The 19,873-nt window shown below is 41.9% G+C and overlaps 1 protein-coding gene across 2 annotated transcripts in view; it reads right to left on the reverse strand.

Annotated features, from left to right (window-relative positions):
* Positions 1-19,873, reverse strand: part of LRBA (LPS responsive beige-like anchor protein) — a 1,331,662-nt gene that overhangs the window by 338,582 nt on the left and 973,207 nt on the right. For both annotated transcript variants that reach the window (XM_053703733.1, XM_053703731.1), the window contains exons 35-36: positions 13,397-13,537; positions 6,731-6,850 (exon numbers count right to left, since the gene is read on the reverse strand). In XM_053703733.1, the coding sequence (XP_053559708.1) occupies positions 6,731-6,850; positions 13,397-13,537 (261 nt within the window). The remainder of the gene's footprint in view (positions 1-6,730; positions 6,851-13,396; positions 13,538-19,873) is intronic.

The following is a 19,873-nucleotide window of genomic DNA, read 5'->3' on the forward strand; positions in this document are numbered from 1 at the left end:
AGAAGCACCTAAAATTATTTTTAACCAAAGTGTCAGGCAGAATTGGTCAGACTATATAGATGAGAAAAGCTGGTCAAAGCGATCAAAAGTGGCTGTCATTCTCATGGACAAGGGACTCGCCGGCTTAATGGTTTTCTGAAAAGTTATCTATGACAAGGATCATCTGAGTGTATGAAGGTGATGGAAAACAATTTATGCTTACCTGATAAATTTATTTCTCTTGTAGTGTATCCAGTCCACGGATCATCCATTACTTATGGGATATATTCTCCTTCCCAACAGGAAGCTGCAAGAGTCCACCCACAGCAAAGCTGCTATATAGCTCCTCCCCTAACTGCCATATTCAGTCATTCGACCGAAAACATGCAGAGAAAGGAAAAACCATAGGGTGCAGTGGTGACTGTAGTTCAAATCAAAAAATTACCTGCCTTAAAGTGACAGGGCGGGCCGTGGACTGGATACACTACAAGAGAAATAAATTTATCAGGTAAGCATAAATTATGTTTTCTCTTGTTAAGTGTATCCAGTCCACGGATCATCCATTACTTATGGAATACCAATACCAAAGCTAAAGTACACGGATGATGGGAGGGACAAGGCAGGTACTTAAACGGAAGTTACCACTGCCTGTAAAAAACCCTTTCTCCCAAAAATAGCCTCCGAAGAAGCAAGGTATCAAATTTGTTAAATTTGAAAAGTATGAAGCGCAGACCAAGACTCCGTCTTGTAAATCTGTTCAACAGAAGCCACATTTAAAAAAGGCCCAAGTGAAAACCACAGCTCTAGTAGAATGAGCTGTAATCCCTTCAGGAGGCTGCTGTCCAGCAGTCTCATAAGCTAAATGAATTATGCTTTTTAACCAAAAAGACAGAGAGGCTGCTGAAGTCTTTTGACCTCTCCTCTGTCCAGAATAGACAACAAACAAGGTGAACGTTTGATGAAAACTGTAGTAGCTTGTAAGTAAAACTTTAAAGCACAAACCACGTCCAATATTGTGTAATAGACGTTCCTTCTTTGAGGAAGGATTAGGATACAAGCATGGAACAACTATCTCTTGAGTGATGTACTTGTTAGATACCACCTTAGGAAAAAACCCAGGTTGGTACGCAGGACTACCTTATCCGTACGAAGGACCAGATAAGGAGAATCACATTGTAACACAGATAACTTGGAGACTCTACGAGTCGAGGAATTAGCTACCCAAAAGGAACTTTCCAAGATAAAGATTGATATCTATGGAACAAAAAAGGTTCAAACGGAACTTCTTGAAGAACCTTAAGAATCAGGTTTAAGCTCCATGGCGGAGCAACAGTTTTAAACACAGGCTTGGATCTAACCAAAGCCTGACCAAATGCCTGAACGTCTAGAATACCTGCCAGACGCTTGTGCAAAAAAATAGACAGAGTAAAAATCTGTCCCCTTTTAAGGAATTAGCTGACAACCCTTTTCTCAAAAACATCTTGGAGAAAAGATAATATCCTGGGAATCCAGACTTTACTCCATGAGTAACCCTTGGATTCATAACAATCAGATATTTACACCATATCTATGTTCAATTTTCCTAGAGACAGGCTTTCATGTCTGTATTAAGGTATCAATGACTGACTCGGAGAAGCCATGCTTTGATAACATCAAGCGTTCAGTCTCCAGGCAGTCCATCTCAGATTGATTCTATTTAGATGGTTGAAAGGACCCTGAGGTAGAGGGACCTGTCTCAGAAGCAGAGACCGTGATGGAAAGGATGACATGTCCACCAGATCTGCATACCAGGTCCTGCGTGGCTACGCAGGCGCTGTCAAAAACACCAAAGCCCTCTCCTGCTTGGTCTTGACCTCCGGAGGAAATCCCACTCCCCCGGAAGAAAAGTCTGACGACTTAGAAAATCCACCTCCCAGTTCTCAACACCTGGGATATGGATAGCTGATAGACAAGAGTGAGTCTCTGTCCAGTGAATTATTGTAAGACTTCTAACATCGCTAGGGAACTTCTGTTCCCCCTTGATGGCTGATGTAAGCCACAGTCGTGTATATTGTCCGACTGAGTATGATGTACCTCAGAGTTGCTAACTGAGGCCAAGTCTGAAGAGCATGGAATATCACTCCCAGTTCCAGAATATTTATTAGAAGGAGGGTCTCCTCCTAAGTCCACTATCCCTGAGCCTTCAGGGAGTTCCAGACTGCATCCCAACCTAAAAGGCTGGCATCTATTGTAACAATTGTCCCATCTGACCTGCGGAAGGTCATACCCTTGGACAGATGGACCCGACATAGTCACCAGAGAAGAGAATCTCTGGTCTCTTGGTCCAGGTTTAACAGGGGGACAAATCTGTGTAATCCCCGTTCCTCTGACTGAGCATGCATAGTTGCAGCGGTCTGAAATGTAGACGTGCAAACGGTACTATGTCCCTTGCCGCTACCATTAAGCCGATTTCATTCATGTACTGAGCCACCGAAGGGCGCGGATGGGATGAAAAAACACGGCAGAAATTTAGAAACTTTGACAACCTGGACTCCGTCAGGTAAATTTTCATTTCTACAGAATCTATCAGAGTCCCTAGGAGGGAAACCCTTGAGATTGGGGATAGAGAACTCTTTCCTTGTTCACTTTCCACCCATGTGATCTCAGAAATGCCAGTACTACGTCCGTATGAGACTGGGCAATTTGGATGTTTGACGCCTGTATCAGGATGTCGTCTAAATAAGGGGCCACTTCTATGCCCTGCGGTCTAAGGACCGCCAAAGCGACCCCAGAACCTCCATAAAGATTCTTGGGGCTGTAGATATCCCAAAGGAAAGAGCTACAAACTGGTAATGCCTGTCTAGAAAGGCAAACCTGAAAAACGATGGTGATCTTTATGCATCACAATGTGAGGATAAGCATCCTTCAAATCCATTGTAGTCCTCTATTGACTCTCCTGGATCATAGTTAAGATGGTACGAATAGTTTCCATCTTAAATGACGGAATTCTGAGGAATTTGTTTAAGATCTTTAGATCCAAAATAGGTCTGAAGGTTCCCTCTCCTTGGGAACCACAAACAGATTTGAGTAAAAACTCTGTCCCTGTTCCTCTCTTGGAACTGGATGGATCTCGTACACAATGTAAGAATGCCTCCTTCTTTATCTGGTTTGCAGATAATTGTGAAAGGCGAAATCTCCCCTTTTTTTGGGGGGGAATCTTTGAAATCCAGAAGATATCTCTGGGATATAAATTCCAATGCCTAGGGATCCTGGGCATCTCTTGCCCACGCCTGGGCGAAGAATGAAAGTCTGCCCCCTATAGGATCCGTTACCGGATAGGGGTCCGTTCCTTCATGCTGCCTTAGAGGCAGCAGCAGGCTCCTTGGCCTGCTTATCTTTGTTCCAGGTCCGATTGTCTCCAGACCGCCTTGGACTGAGCAAAAATTCCCTCTTGTTTTGCCTTAGAGGAAGAGGATGCCACACCTGCCCTGAAGTTTTTAAAAGGCACGAAAATTAGACTTTTTTTTTTTTTTTTTTTTTTTTTTTTGGCCCTTGATTTGGACCTATCCTGAGGAAGGGCATGACCTTTTCCTCCAGTGATATAAGCAATAATCTCCTTCAAACCAGGCCAGAATAGGATCTGCCCCTTGAAGGGAAGTTAAGTAGCTTATTTATTAAAGTCACGACAGCTGACCATGATATAAGCCATAGCGCTCTGCGCGCCAGTATAGTAAAAAACAGAATTCTTAGCCGTTAGTCTAGTCAAATGAACAAGGCATCAGAAAACAAAGGAATTGGCTAGCATAAGCTTGTCAAATATATTCATCCAATGGAGTCGCTTAACTGTAAAGCCTCATCAAGAGACTCAACCCAGAACGCCGCAGCAGCAGTGACAGAAGCAATGTATGCAAGGGGCTGCAGGATAAAACCCTGTTGAATAAACATTTTTTATCCATTGGATCTAAAAAGCACAACTGTCCTCGTCAGAGGTAGTGGTACGCTTAGCTAGAGTAGAAACTCTTCTCTCCACCTTAGGAACTGTCTGCCAGAAGTCCCGTGTGGTGGTAACTATTAGAATACATTCTTCTAAAAAATAGGAGGGGAAGAGAACGGCACACCTGGTCTATCCCATTCATTATTAAAAAAAAAAAAATTTAGTAAACCTCTTTAGGTATTGGAAAAACATCAGTACACACTGGCACTGCATATTATTTATCCAGTCTACACAATTTCTCTGGCCCTGCGATTGTACACATTCATTCAGAGCAGCCAAAGCCTCCCTGAGCAACAAGTGGAGGTTCTCAAGCATAAATTTTAAATGTAGAAATATCAGAATCAGGTTAAATCATCTTCCCTGAGTCAAAAAAAAAAAATCACCCACAGACTAAGCATATTGTGAGGTAGTATCATACATGGTTCTTAAAGCGTCTGTATGCTCTGTATCTACCCCCAGAGCTAACTGCTTTCCTTTAATTTCAGGTAGTCTGACTAATACTGCTGCCAGAATATTATTCACCACCTTTGCCATGTCTTGTAAAATAAACGCTATAGGCGCCCTTGATGTACTTGGCACCATTTGAGCGTGAGTCCCTGAAGCGGGAGTCGAAGGGTCTGACACGTGGGGAGAGTTAGTCGGCATAACTTTCCCCTCGACAGAATCCCCTGGTAAAAGAAACGCTATGGGTGCCCTTGATGTACTTGGCGCCATTTGAGCGTGAGTCCCTAAAGCGGGAGTCAAAAGGTCTGACACGTGGGGAGAGTTAGTCGGCATAACTACCCCCACGACAGAATCCTCTGGTGATAATGTTTTTAAAGACAAAAAATGATCTTTATTGTTTAACATGAAATCAGTACATCTGGTACACATTCTAAGATGGGGTTCCACCATGGCTTTAAAACATAATGAACACAGAGCTTCCTCTATGTTAGACATGTTAGAACAGACTAATAATGAGACTAGTAAGCTTGGAAAACACTTTAAATCAAGTTAACAAGCAAATATATAAAACGTTACTGTGCCTTTAAGAGAAACAAATTTTGTCAAAATTTGAAAAACAGTGAAAAAAAGGCAGTAAAACAAACAAAATGTTTACAGTACATGTAATAAGGTAACAGAGCATTGCACCCACTTGCAAATGGATGATTAACCCCTTAATGCAAAAAACAGATAAAAAAAAACGACATAGACGTTTTTAAAAACAGACACAACAAACTGCCACAGCCAACAGTGGGAAGCTTCAGTTAACTGTTTCTATGCAAAATTTAAGCCAGCCATGTGGAAAAAACTTAGGCCCCAATAAGTTTTATCACCAAATATATGTTAAAAAAAGATTAAACATGCCAGCAAACGTTTTAAAACACATTTTTACAAGAGTATGTATCTCTATTAATAAGCCTGATACCAGTCGCTTTTACTGCATTTAAGGCTATACCAACATTACAGTGTTATCACCAATGTACGTTAAAAAACGATTAAACATGCCAGCAAACGTTTTAAAACACATTTTTATAAGAGTATGTATCTCTATTAATAAGCCTGATACCAGTCGCTATCGCTGCATTTAAGGCTTTACTTACATTACTTCGGTATCAGCAGTATTTTCTTAGTCAATTCCATTCCTAGAAAAATATTTTACTGCACATACCTTATCTGCAGGAAAACCTGCACGCCATTCCCCCTCTGAAGTACCTCACTCCTCAGAATGTGTGAGAACAGCAAATGGATCTTAGTTACGTCTGCTAAGATCATAGAAAAACGCAGGCAGATTCTTCTTCCAAATACTGCCTGAGATAAACAGCACACTCCGGTGCCATTTAAAAATAACAAACTTTTGATTGAAGAATAAACTAAGTAGAAAGCACCACAGACTCTCACAACCTCCTATCTATGTTGAGGCTTGCAAGAGAATGACTGAATATGGCAGTTAGGGGAGGAGCTATATAGCAGCTTTGCTGTGGGTGGACTCTTGCAGCTTCCTGTTGGGAAGGAGAATATATTCCATAAGTAATGGATGATCCGTGGACTGGATACACTTAACAAGAGAAAGATAATTTTGTAATATCAATGCAATGAAACTACAGTATTCTATTGTTTCTTTACGCAATAGTATAAAAAGTCCAGACTAAGATAGCATTCATTTACTGTCTGCTTTTCAATAAAACAGAAACATCTGAGCCTTGAGTGATCTGAAGGCTAAGTTCCCACCTAGTTCAGCTCTTCCATTAACATCAGCATGTGGCAGCACAAATGTCACAACATCAAAAAGTTGAAAAGTTACAACTTCATCCTCAAGCCGTTCAGTCAGTAAACATACACTCATTTATCACAAACAGTTACTAGAAACCAGAGCTCAAAACTGATACACCACACTTTAACGCAATAATGAATAAAGAATGTTATTTTTGTTCTACTACAATGATGTTCTAGCCCAGTAGATTGTTCCTCTTTAAATGCATAACAAAACCATAAATCCAGTCAAACAAATTCAGATCACATATATTGAGATCATATTCATGCAGAATAAGAGGAATGTCTTTTACCGAGACATTTTTTTAGAGCCATCATTTTATTGGTTTTATAAAAAACAAGAAACAAGTAAAAACTAACAAATAATGTAACAGTAATTGAGGGAAAAAGAGGGACGGACATTTTGTGATTTGTTTCCCTATAGTTCCAAGTGGTCCATCACTTCTTGTCTGTTGCACCAGATTTAAGTTTGGAATAAATAACTACAAAGTCAGCTGTAGACTCAAACCATGCTAGCAAACTTACCTTGATATCTGATGTATCTCTCTGGGAGTTACGCCACGCTCTTGAAATGGAAGAAAATGTTCTGTCTGCATGATCAAATTTACCTCCTTGCAAATTCAAAAAAAATGTTGTGAATGGTTCCTAGAAAAGACAAAGGAAACTTGGACTTTAGCTCCATGATAGTTAAGCGATTTTGTTAGTATGATGATCAAGATGGAAGCTTTTAATAAAAGGATATGAAACTCAAATATTTTCTTTTGTGACTCAGCCATGGCATACAATTTTTAAAATGTTTCTAATTTACTTCTATTATCAAAGTTGCTTAGTTCCCCTGGAATTCTTTATTGAAGAGATAAGAGTCTGGAGAACTAAATGGCAGGAGATAGTGCTGCCATCTAGTGCTCACTCCTTTTTTCAACAAATAATACCAAGAGAACCAAGAAAATTTGATAATCGAAATAAATTAGAAACCAGTTTAAAATTGCATGCTCTATCTGAATCAGAAAAAATTAGAATTTCAAGTTCCTTTAATCAATCTTTCAAAATATTTGGCATTTTTATTGGGACTATCACCACCACCATTATTCCATTTATTTTGGCAGTGAACGCTCCCCCAAGAGCTTTACACAACTCATTACAATAGGTTTTACTTTGATATTGCCATTAAAAAACAAATTATGCTTACCTGATAATTTTCTTTTCTTCTGACGGGAAGAGTCCACAGCTGCATTCATTACTTTCGGGAATTCAGAACCTGGCCACCAGGAGGAGGCAAAGACACCCCAGCCAAATGCTTCGAATACCTCCCCAACTTCCCTCAACCCCAGTCATTCTGCCAAGGGAACAAAGAACAGTAGGAGAAATATCAGGGTGAAAAAGGTGCCAGACAAACAAAAATGTACTGCCGTCTCATAGACAAAACGCGGGCAGGAGCCGTGGACTCTTCCCGTCAGAAAAAAAGAAAATTATCAGGTAAGGATAAATTTATGTTTTTCTTCTTAAACGGGAAGAGTTCACAGCTGCAGTCATAACTTTTGGGAAAACAATACCCAAGCTAGAGGACACTGAATGCAAACAAAGGGTGGGTACAAAAAGGTGGCCCCTTTGAAAGGCACCACAGCCTAAATTTACCCAACACCCTATAAAAATAAGAAACAAGATGGGCAAAAAACCCGGAGCCCAGGTAACTGCACATCAGCTACACAACCAGTAAAGCCGATCTAGAGACCACTCAGCCCCAGAGTCTATTGAGCACAACAGCCTCCAAGGAGCCAGCCCCGCGGCTCTCGACTCCCACGAAGAGTACCCCCGGCCTAAATGGCAAGGACTTCAATCTGCCCCCTAGAGGGAGAATAGATCCCCAGAGAGATCCAAAGGACCACACCACCCGGGTTCAAAACAAACTTAGAACAACCCAAGGTTGTCACCCAGGAAGGCGATCTCCCTAAAAGAACAAGGACCTGAAAAAAAAAAACATATTCAGGGAAAAACGTCCCAAAAGGACCCGAGGGCCACCCCCCCTTGACACAGCACTATACCACAAAAGGTGCTCCAGAAATAAACACGAGTTCCCTGATGCATCATAGTCAAGTCGAACCCTTCAGGCTAGACAAGCATAGACAGCAGAGACAGGATAACAATCCCAGCAGCTAACAAAAGAGCTCTCCAAGAGAACACCAAGCCATCTGAAACAAGAACTTGCAATGATCAGCTTCGAAGTAGAGAGGCTGACCCAAGCTATCGTGGAACTCAAAACCACTGAATAGCGCCAAAAATCTCGACAACAGCTTACGACCAGGGCACCTGGCTCCAAGGAGCATCCCCTCCCAGCAGCAGACGCCGATAGAAGAGAGGAGAAGATCAAAAGTCCTCCCACCAAAGGAGAGGACAGACTCAAAAAGAAAACGGTCAACACCGCATAGAGCAACCGATCCGCGACCTTCCCTCCAGGGTAATGGTCCCAGCCCAATGGCATAGTCAAGACCGAAGACAAGAGTCCTACACCGCTGTCTTCCATAAAGTGGAACACTTCCCAAGTTCTCAGACCCCCAGCATCTAAATATCAGAATCCAACAATTATCAGGAGCCCTACCTGTGTTCAAACCCACATCCTCCTGCTTCAGGAACAGTGGAGCCAGTCACTAATCCACATCTCCCTATTCCAAGATTCTGAGAACGCAAGAAGGGAAAAAAAACCTCCAAGGCAAGAAAAACCAGGACCCGCAGGTCTTCACAGATACTGAGGTAACTCCAAATCAAGGAGAACACACAAGAACCCATCCCCCACTCTAGGTGAGAAAAAGGAACTAAAGCAACGGAAACCACCCTAGGCTAATATCGCCAGCCCAGTTGAAAAGACACCTGGAGTCTACAAGGAACAGCAAATGCCCCCAGAAGACCAGTAGGGTCTCGCCTCAGGCAGATAGGAATCTCCCATGAGAAACAAAACCCCGCCCCCCCTCCAAGGGACACGCGGGAACACAAAATCTAAGGTTAAACAGAAGCGTCCAAGTCCAATCCAAGGAGAGACAAGGTCCTAGGCCAGAATCCTCGAAAACGGAATCGATCAAAGATCCATCTTCCTGAGGACCACTAAGCTGCCTCCTATGATTAGGAGCGCACCATCTAATGTCCATAGACTTAACGACCTAGCAACAGCCTCAAACCCAAGAGTCTGAAAGAACTCCTGACCCGTTTAATATTCGGCACCCAGTGCTCCTGGATCGCAAGGTAAATCCTCGTAGACCAGCTTAATTACTTGTTACACACGCAGGAAAGGCAACAAACAGCACCCGAAGTTGGAGGTGAAACCTGGACCTTCTGCTTGCCATCCCAGTAAGATAGACGGAACCACCCTCCAGTAAGCCCCAACAGAGCATTGAGGATAAATGGTCATCTACCTGACCCCAGAAGGGCAACAGTCTGTAACCGACCTTGGACCTCCACTTTCAAGCTCGAAGGCTAGACTGCAACGAGGTTGAAGATTACACACGAGCGTCATGGACAGACCACTGGTAGATCTATATGGAAGAGACAACAGTCTCCAGAGATCCCAAAAACCCCTTTAACAGGGTAAAAGTCGGGAGCCTCACAAGCTCCCCACAGAAGGTAGGGTAACCCCTGCACTCCACCTCATAGAGCAAACGCAACTCTGAGCAAAGGAAGAAGGACATGCCCGCACATCCAGACCAGATGAACCAATCCAAGACAGGAAGACAGGAGACTCCGCCATCGCAAAATAATGCTATTAGGCCAAAGAGTCAACATCCGAAAAAAACCTCAAGTGAAAACGCAAATCATTCACCACTCGCAACACTAGACCATGGAGGTCATTCACATCTCCCAACTCCAAGGAATTAAAACTACAGTTCTGAGTACCCAGGGACCTGTAAGAACTATGATGATGTCTGAAAAGTCAGACCCGTATACCAGGCGAGTAACCAGAAAAAGCCAACCTTAGATTGGCACTCGCAACCCTCCATTCGGAAGCATTGTATCTACACACTAAGCCTCATACTTCGAAAAAGGATCCCAGCCCGAAATCCATATCAATAGGCCAAGTGATATTCAGAATCCAACAGGATTAAATCAGCACCACGATGGTGACATGAACCAAAGTAACAGCAGAAAATGGTCCAACCAGTACCTGCCTGGTATAAGGACACCCCAGAACTGTCCAAGGTCAAAGAAAATTCGTCCTGAAGGTTCGATAAACTAGAAAACATAATTGTTATTCAAAAAGTGTGCAACTTCTGTGGAAGTGCCCACGCGACCACAAAATCGCAAGTATCGGTTCCAGAGGAGAACGTTCTCAAAACGGAAATCTATCAGACATGAGCTTAAGAAAAACAAATCAAACACATCCATCCGGATCAAAATAAAAAGGAAGGCAGTACCCGCGGGTGAACGCCCAAGGTGAATAAGAGCGCCAACTGCACCAGCCGATCAGAGGCCCCATTCACCCAAGCTCAGAACTGGAACCGAGACTTAAAAGAAAAAGGAAAACGGAGACGTTAAGGAGATTAGCCTCATCCCCAAACGTCTTAACCAGCTTGCCATCCAGCATTTAAGGCCTTGGATCCCTCGGCCCACTAGGACTGGGATCCTCTAACATTGCCAAATCATGTCTTAAAAGCACACAGACGTGCCAACCTATAACGGAAGGCAAAATCATCCCTCGCAGGATCAATTAAAGACCCCGGTCCCGAGGTTGGGGCCCCTGAAGCCTCAGAGGTCAACGTCTCTCCAGAAGGCCGAACTGAATCAGGCAATCCCACACCCGACGGGCCTTGGTTAACAGAACACGGACAGTATCTTAAAAATATTTCACTTGGGAGATATAAATGAGCCAGCGCCGTAGAAATGACCATGCGGAACAGTGCCGTAACCTCTGGAGAAAACAAGCCATCCTCCAGAGAAGGAGTAAAGGCCATAGAGACACCTGCTTGCATAGCCAAAAAAGGGTCTGGGACACACGCCTCACGGGACATGGAAACCTAGGAGGCGGATGGCTCAACGCACTCTAAGCTCCCTGATTCGGGAGAAGAGAGTACTCTAGAACGGCAATCAGAACATAACTGATCGGCATTGATAACCCGGGCCATTTCATATTCAACACAAGACGCGTTCTCCGTATCAGAGACAACCGTGTCTAAGATCTCAGAATCCTCCATAATCTTGGGATTACAAAAATGACAAACACTAACTGGCACCCTTTTTACACCCTCAATGGCTGGGGCACTCACCACCTCCTGTGAACCAGACAACCCACGAGCAGACTCTCTCTGTCGCCACACAGTCAGCATACAGAAGTGAGAAACAACGTAACCGCACCCGTCACGAGGTGCACCGTGCCAGTCACAAAAAGGGCGTGCAATGTCAAGAGATTGCGCTATTAAGATAGGTCGTTATGTTCCGTAAAAGCCAGGAGCCTAAGTATTGCTACATATTAGCAGATAGAACCAAATAACAAACATGATTAAAGTCCCCCCTGTTGAATAACCCCCCTCAGGAGATATTAACCCATGATTCCTTATTAAGATAAAAGGAGTCCCACTGGGACCCTACCTTGATTCGTTAACATTACATTCTCATATCGAAAAAAAAATTGAAACAATCTTACCGGAATCTACGCCGTGGAACAGGAACATGGCCCTTCAAGTGTGACAGATAGTAGCCTTGCTTCTGACATGGACTTAAGGGAATAAAGGCGTCAATGCTGATTGCCAAGGAGCTGTTAATATGATTCTGGATGGTTTCGCAGAAAGACTCTCCCTGCATCTACGGACTCTAACCTTCATCAATGCTCTCACTGAGAGGCTGACAGGATTACTTAAAACTCCAGTCCCTTTTTAAAGAGTACTACCCTCCATAAGAGACTCTCTCAAACTTCTGACACTTCTCTGCCAACCTCCTGTGATGAAAGGCAAAGAATGACTGGGGGATGAGGAAAGTGGGGGAGGTATTTGAAGCCTTTGGCTGGGGTGTCTTTGCCTGGTGGCCAGGTTCTGAATTCCCAAAAGTAATGAATTCAGCTGTGGACTCTTACTGTTTAAGAAGAAAATTAGAATTTCAAGTTCCTTTAATCAATCTTTCAAAATATTTGGCATATTTATAGGGACTATTGTTTACAATGTCATGCGCTAGCGAAATTATAAAAGAAAAACCTGGGGTTTCGTGTCCCTTTAAGCAGTTGTTGAACAATATGATTTTTGGTTTATTAATGATATGATTTCATATTTCTTTATCTATCTATCTATATATATATATATATATATGTGTGTGTTTTTGATGAAACTGTATGAACAATACACCTTTGATTAGTATTCAGTTAAAATTTATGACTGAATATTTAGAAGATTTAAAAGCCTCCTCTTAGTTAAAGAACACTTAAGCTCATATTAGTAGATAATTGCCTAAAATTAGCAAGGCACCATAAATTATATCACTGATTTATGTCTGCTTGTAGCATTCTAACAAGCCTTAATTAATGGTATTCTACTAATGCTTTCCCAAAGAAATTACTTTCTACTAGATGAATTACCTCTCAGGTTAAAGAAACCTGTACTGTAAAACCAATATGTTATCAATAAACAGAATTCCTGATTAACCCAGTAAAACGCCAACACATTATTTAAGGAAGAAAATAATTGTAGCTTTAGAGAAGATCCTTATGATGCTCATTTAACATTATTAGCAACAGATTAATGACTTGTATTGTAGACAAGGTAAAGAATAGGGAATTTAAGCCAAGAACATAATAGAAAAAAAGATCTTAAGAACAAGGAAGTGTTACGTTGCCTGGGTTTGTAATTTTTACAAAAGGCAATTTCTAGAAAAAAAATTAGATGTGTTATAAGATGAAAGCTATGAAAATGTTTTATTGCAGGAATCTATTTAAGGTACCCCACAAAAGATGTTGCTATGTATTACACAGATAAAAAACATATAAATACATTAAAAACTAGTTAATGTTCTAAATAGAAACTCGAACACAAAGTGGTTATTGGTATTAATTTTAACAAAAAACGGTATTCAGACCAGTTTCAAAAATTAGCTGGAAGTGACGTTTGACTACACTGTCTATAAACAACATTGCATTTAAAAAACACAATATTTGCTTTGCAATTTTTTTTTTTTTTATCTTTGTCAGTTTACATACTAGATAAACATATAAACAATCCTTACTATTCTTAAAAGCCAGCTGAGCACAAAACTTGCAGTGGAGTAGTGAGTGCCATAGTGAAATTTTGGAACTTGGTCATCTTCCCAGGTTTCATAACGTTCGGCAAAGAAGATGGCTCTTTTAGGGTTTAGTGCTCCTATAGGCTGGAAAAAGAAAACATTTTTATTGTAATGTCACAATAAGGAAAGCTGCAAATAGAAATCAAATACTAAAAACAAATACAAAAGCTGAAATGTAAATTTTTTGTAAAATGTGTAATTCTAATATATAAAGTTGATTGGAAATAGATATAGTTTTAAAATATAGGTACATAATAATATTATATTCACTAATAGTTGATTTTTTTAAAAATAATTTCTAAAAATATCTTGCAGTCTATCTGGAAAGAAGAAAAAAAACAAAATTTATGCTTACCTGATAAATGTATTTCTTTCCGGACATGGAGAGTCCACGACGTCATTCCAATAACTAGTGGGATATTCACTCCTGGCCAGCAGGAGGAGGCAAAGAGCACCACAGCAAAGCTGTTGTGTCACTTCCCATGACCCCCAGTCATTCAGCCAAAGGGAAATGGAAAAAGAAGAGGACACAAAGGTGTAGAGGTGCCTGAGGTTTAGTAAAAAATTACTGTCTAATCTAAAGGGTGGGGTTGTGGACTCTCCATGTCCGGAAATAAAAAAAAAATATCAGGTAAGCATACATTTTGTTTTCTTTCCTAAGACATGGCCAGTCCACAACATCATTCCAATTACTAGTGGGAATCAATACCCAAGCTAGAGGACACGGAATGAACAGGGAGGGAGAATAAGACAGGCAGCCCACTTGAAGAACCTTTCTCCCAAAGGAAGCCTCAGCCGAGGCAAAAGTATCAAATTTGTAGAATATGGAAAAAGTATGCAGAGAGGACCAAGTTACAGCCTTGCAAATCTGTTCCACAGAAGCTTAATTTTTTAAAGCCCAAGAAGAGGAGACAGCCCTAGAGGAATGAGCTGTAAGTCTCTCAGGAGGCTCATAATAAAAAAAAAAAATCATGCTTCTCAACCATAAGGAAAGAGAAGTAGAAGTAGCCTTCTGACCCTTATGCTTTCCAGGGAAACAAACAGGGCAAAAGACGGGCGAAAATCCTTAGTAGCCTTTAGGTAGAGTTTTAGAGCGCGTACCACATCCAAGTTGTGCAACAGACGTTCCTTATGAGAGGAAGGATTAGGACAGAGAGAAGGTACAACAATCTCCTGATTAATAATTCTATCCGAAACCACCTTAGGTAGAAACCCCAATTTAGTAAGAAGGACCGCCTTATCCGCATGAAAAATAAGGTAAGGCGAATCGCATTGCAAAGCCGAGAGTAAAGAAACTCTCAGAGCAGAAGAAATAGCAATAAGAAACAAAACCTTCCAAGATAACAGCTAAAAGCCAACTAAACAACATTACAATGTACTTCTATTATTTATTTTGCTTCATTTTTTAGATATCCTTAGTTGAAGAAAAAGTAATGCACATGGTGAGCCAATCACACAAGGCTTCTATGTGCAGCAACCAATCAGCAGCTACTGAGCATATCTAGATATGCTTTTCAGTAAAGAATATCAAGAGAATAAAACAAATTAGGTAATAGAAGTAAATTAGAAAGATGTTTAAAATTGCATTCTCTTTCTAAATCATGAAAGAAAAAATGTGGGTTTCATGTCCCTTTAATATTTATGGAATGTATTGGCTCAAACGGAGCCTGCAGAAAAACTCTAAGAACTAAGTTAAGGCTCCAAGGAGGAGCAACAGGTTTAAACACAGGCCTGATTCTAACCAGGGCCTGACAAAAAGATTGAACATCTGGCACATTCGCCAGACGCTTACGTAAAAAGAATAGATAATGCAGAAATCTGACCTTTCAGAGAACTGACTGACAACCCTTTCTCCAGACCATCCTGGAAAAAAGACAAAATTCTAGGAATCCTGACCCTACCTACTCCAAGAGTAGCCCTTTGATTCACACCAATAGGGATATTTACGCCATACCTTATGGTAAATCTTACGAGTAACAGGCTTGCGAGCCTGAATCATAGTATCAATGACCGACTCAGAAAACCCACGCTTAGCCATAACTAAGCGTTCAATCTCCATGCAGTCAGCTTCAGAGAAACGAGATTCGGATGGAGGAAAGGACCCTGAGTTAGAAGGTCCTTCCTCAGAGGTAACCTCCAAGGAGGAAGAGATGACATCCTCACCAGGTCTGAAAACTAGATCCTGCAAGGCCATGCAGGAGCTATCAGAAGTACAGATGCTCTCTCCTGTTTGATACAAGCAATGACTCGTGGAAGGAGAGCTAACGGAGGAAACAGGCATGCTAGACCGAAATCCCAAGGAACTGTCAGAGCATCTATCAGGGCGGCCTGAGGATCTCTTGACCTTGAACCGTACCTTGGAAGCTTGGCGTTCTGACGAGACACCATCAGATCCAACTCCGGCACCCCCCACTTGAGGTTTAACCTGGAGAGCACCTCCGGATTGAGATCCCACTCCCCAGGATGAAAGGTCTGTCTGCTCAAGAAATCCGCGTCCCAGTTGTCCACTCCTGGAATGTGGATGGCAGATAGAAGACAATAGTGAGCTTCCGCCCACTGCAGAATGTGAGTCACCTCCTTCATAGCCAAGGAACTCCCGAGTTACTCCCTGGTGGTTGATGTAAGTCACTGAGGTGACGTTGTCCGATTGAAACCTGATAAACCAGGCTAAGAACAACTGAGGCCAAGCCAAGATGTTTATTAGGATTGAAGACTCCTCGAGAGTCCATATGCCCTGAGCCTTTAATGAATCCCAGATTGCTTCCCAGCCCAGCAGGCTGGCATCCGTGGTCACAATCACCCAGGAGGGTCTCCGGAAGCATGTGCCCTGAGACAGATGATTCTAAGAAATCTACCACGAGAGAGAGTCTCTTGTCAAATGGTCCAGATCTATCCTCTGAGATAGATCTGAATGGTCACCATTCCATTGTCTGAGCATGCATAATTGTAGATCTCTCAGATGGAATCGAGCAAAGGGAATGATGTCCATGGAAGCAACCATCAGACCAATTACCTCCATGCACTGAGCAACTGATGGCCGAACAGAAGACTGGAGAAAGAGGCAAGAAGAGAGAAGTTTGGATTTTCTGACCTACGTCAGAAAAATCTTCATAGATAGGGAATCTACGATGGTCCCTAAGAAAACCACCCTTGTAGCTGGAACAAGGGAGTTCTTCTCCAGATTCACTTTTTATCCGTGGGAACGTAGAAAAGACAACAAGATCTCTGTATGAGAGTTTGCTTGTTAAAAAGATGGCGTCTGAATCAATATGTTGTCCAGGTAAGGAGCCACCGCAATTCCCTGGGACCTGACAACTGCCAAGAGAGCCCCTAGAACCTTTGAGAAGATTCTGGGAGCTGTAACCAGGCCAAACGGAAGAGCAACAAACTGAAAGTGCTTGTCTAGAAAAGCAAATCTCAGAAACTGGGGATGATCCCTGTATATGGGAACATGAAGATACGCATCCTTCAGGTCTATGGTCATCATGAACTGACCCTCTTGGACCAAAGGAAGAATAGAACGAATGGTTTCCATTTTATAGGACGGTACCCTGAGGAATTTGTTGAGACACTTTAGGTCTAAAATGGGACAAAAAGTTCCCTCTTTTATTGGGAACCACAAACATATTTGAATAAAATCATAGGCCCTGCTCCCTTATAGGAACTAAAACAATCACTCCCAGGGAGAAAAGGTTCTGATCGCAGTTCAAGAATGCCTCTGTTTTTACCTGGTCTGCAGATAATCTTGAGAGAAGAAATCTGCGCCTGGGAAGACAAGTCTTGAAGTCTATTTTGTAAACCTGGTATTCTATATGTCCACAGCCCAAGGATCTGGGACATCGCATATCTAAGTTTGTTGAAACAAGGAAAGCCTGTCTCCCACTTGATCCAGTACCGGACCGGGTGCGGATCCTTCATGCTGACTTAGTCTCAGATGAGGGTTTCTTTGATTGTTTCCCCTTATTCCAAGACTGATTGCGTTTCCAAGAGGACTTCTGACCTTTGAAGTTACGAAAGGAGTGAAAATAAAAATATTGACGCCCCTTAGGTCTATCCTTCTTGTCTTGTGGTAGAAAAGACCCCTTTCCACCTGTAATTTCAGAAATTATCTCTGCCAACCCAGGACCAAATAGGGTCTTACCCTTGTAAGGTAGACAGAAGCTTGGACTTGGAGGTAACATCAGCTGACCAAGATTTTAGCCACAAAGCCCTGCGGGCTAGAACAGTGAAAAAAGACATCTTGGCTCCCAGTCTAATTACTTGCATGTTCGCGTCAGAAATAAAGGAATTGGCTAGTTTGAGGGCCTTAATCCTATCTTGGATCTCCTCCAACAGAGTTTCCTCTAAAACCAATTCTGACAAAGCATCGCACCACTGATACTGTGGCAATACAGACAGCAGGTTGCCATTGTAGACCCTGATGAACATACATTTTCTTTAAATAAGCCTCCAGCTTTTTGTCCATGGGATCCTTAAAGGATCAGCTATTCACAATAGGAATCTCTTAGCCAGAGTAGAAATAGCCTCTTCTACCTTAGGCACTGTGCGCCATGAATCTCAAATGGAGTCGGCAACAGGAAACATCCTTTTAAAAACGGGAGACGGGGAGAAAGATATACCTGGCTTATACCGCTCCTGTGCAATGATCTCTGACATACGGTCTGGAACAGGAAACAGTTCCACAGAGGAAGGAACATCATAGTATTTGTTAAGTTTACTAGATTTCTTAGGAATGACAGCGACAGAAGAATCAGAGTCAACCAAAGTAGCCAGTACCTCCTTAAAAAACAGTACACGGAGGTGTTAAAGCTTAAATCTGATGTTTACCTCTTCAGAGACAGTCAAAGGAATTATACTGTCTGAATCTGAGATTTCATCCACAGAAGCTACCGAAGAATCCTCATCAGACATGAAGGTCAACCTTCGCAGCAGCAGAGGCGACAGACACCTTACTATCAGAAAAATGTTTAGATTTCCTCTTGTGCTTTCCCAACATGGGAAAAGCAGATAATGCAGCAGATACTGCAGAAGATATGTGCCGCAAAATCTGATGGCAAAAAAAACTCCTACAGGAGGTTTGGGGAACCGCAGGGCACTGTATGTGACGCCAATGAGGCATGGGATGTTTGAGGATAAAGCTGCGGCATAACCTGAACAGCATTATCCTGGGAGACAATAGGCTCAGAGGGCAATCATTTATCTTTACATTCTAGCTTAACATGTAGAACAAAATTGCAATAGGCAAAACAAGCACAGGGACTGCTAGTGACTTCAATTTACATCTGCCGCAACAGCCGACACAGAAAGGCAGCTCCTACGTGACGCCACTCCGCTCTGATGTCGGAAGAGAAGGCGATCACATGACCGGCAAACAAGAACTGCACAGCAACTAAAAGTACCCAAAAAAGGAAAAAATTCTTCAGACACTAAGCTTCCCCTTCTCCATTGACAGAGGCAAAGAGAATGACTGGGGGTTATGGGTAATGGAAATGACACTTAACAGCTTTGCTGTGGTGCTCTTTGCCTCCTCCTGCTGGCAAGGAGTGAATATCCCACTAGTAATTGGAATGACGTCGTGGACTCTCCATGTCTTAGGAAAGAAACGTTATCCTATTCCCATCTAGCAATCTGCAATAACATTACCACATTTTTTTTTTTTTCAGGAACGATTACCATTTTCCGGTGTCCTTTCTGATTATTAGAATGTGGTTCATTTAATTAAAATCTCCTGTTTTCTCTCAAACTACTTTTATACGTAATTCAGCATATTTTAGGGAGAATGAGAAATGCAATAGTGTTGCTATCAACAGTTAGCAAACTTGTGCCTTGGGTCACCTGCAATAATATAATAATGTTTACTATAAAATTATTACGTGGTTAAAGGGACATTATACACTCATTTTTTCTTTGCATAAATGTTTTGTAGATGATCTATTTATATAGCCCATAAAGTTGTTTTTTTAAAAAAATGTATAGTTTTGCTTATTTTTAAATAACATTGCTCTGATTTTCAGACTCCTAAGCAAGCCCCAAAGTTTTATCAGAATACCGTCAGCTACCTTCTCCAGCTTGCTCCTGTTTGTGTAAAGTGTCTTTTCATATGCAAAAGAAGGGGGAGTGTCTGATATTTCCCACTTGCAGTGGGCTTTCCAGCTACCTTTTCAACAGTGCTAAACTGGATTTTTAGATCAGTATCTGTGCATCTTATTCTTTACACGAATGAGGAAAAAGGAAGGCTGAGTCTTGGAGTGGATGAAATAAGGTTTTATTTAGGAGCAGGCTTCATCAGACACATGGTAAGCTCCTATCTTACGCGTTTCGCGCATGGGCACATGCGCTTCATCAGAGATAATGGTCTCTGCTGGTCAGGGTCCATATAAGGGTGTGAGTGACCAATCAGAAAGGGTGTCTTGTTAACCC

The sequence above is a fragment of the Bombina bombina genome, chromosome 2 (assembly GCF_027579735.1).
Source record: "Bombina bombina isolate aBomBom1 chromosome 2, aBomBom1.pri, whole genome shotgun sequence".
Lineage (NCBI taxonomy): Eukaryota > Metazoa > Chordata > Amphibia > Anura > Bombinatoridae > Bombina > Bombina bombina.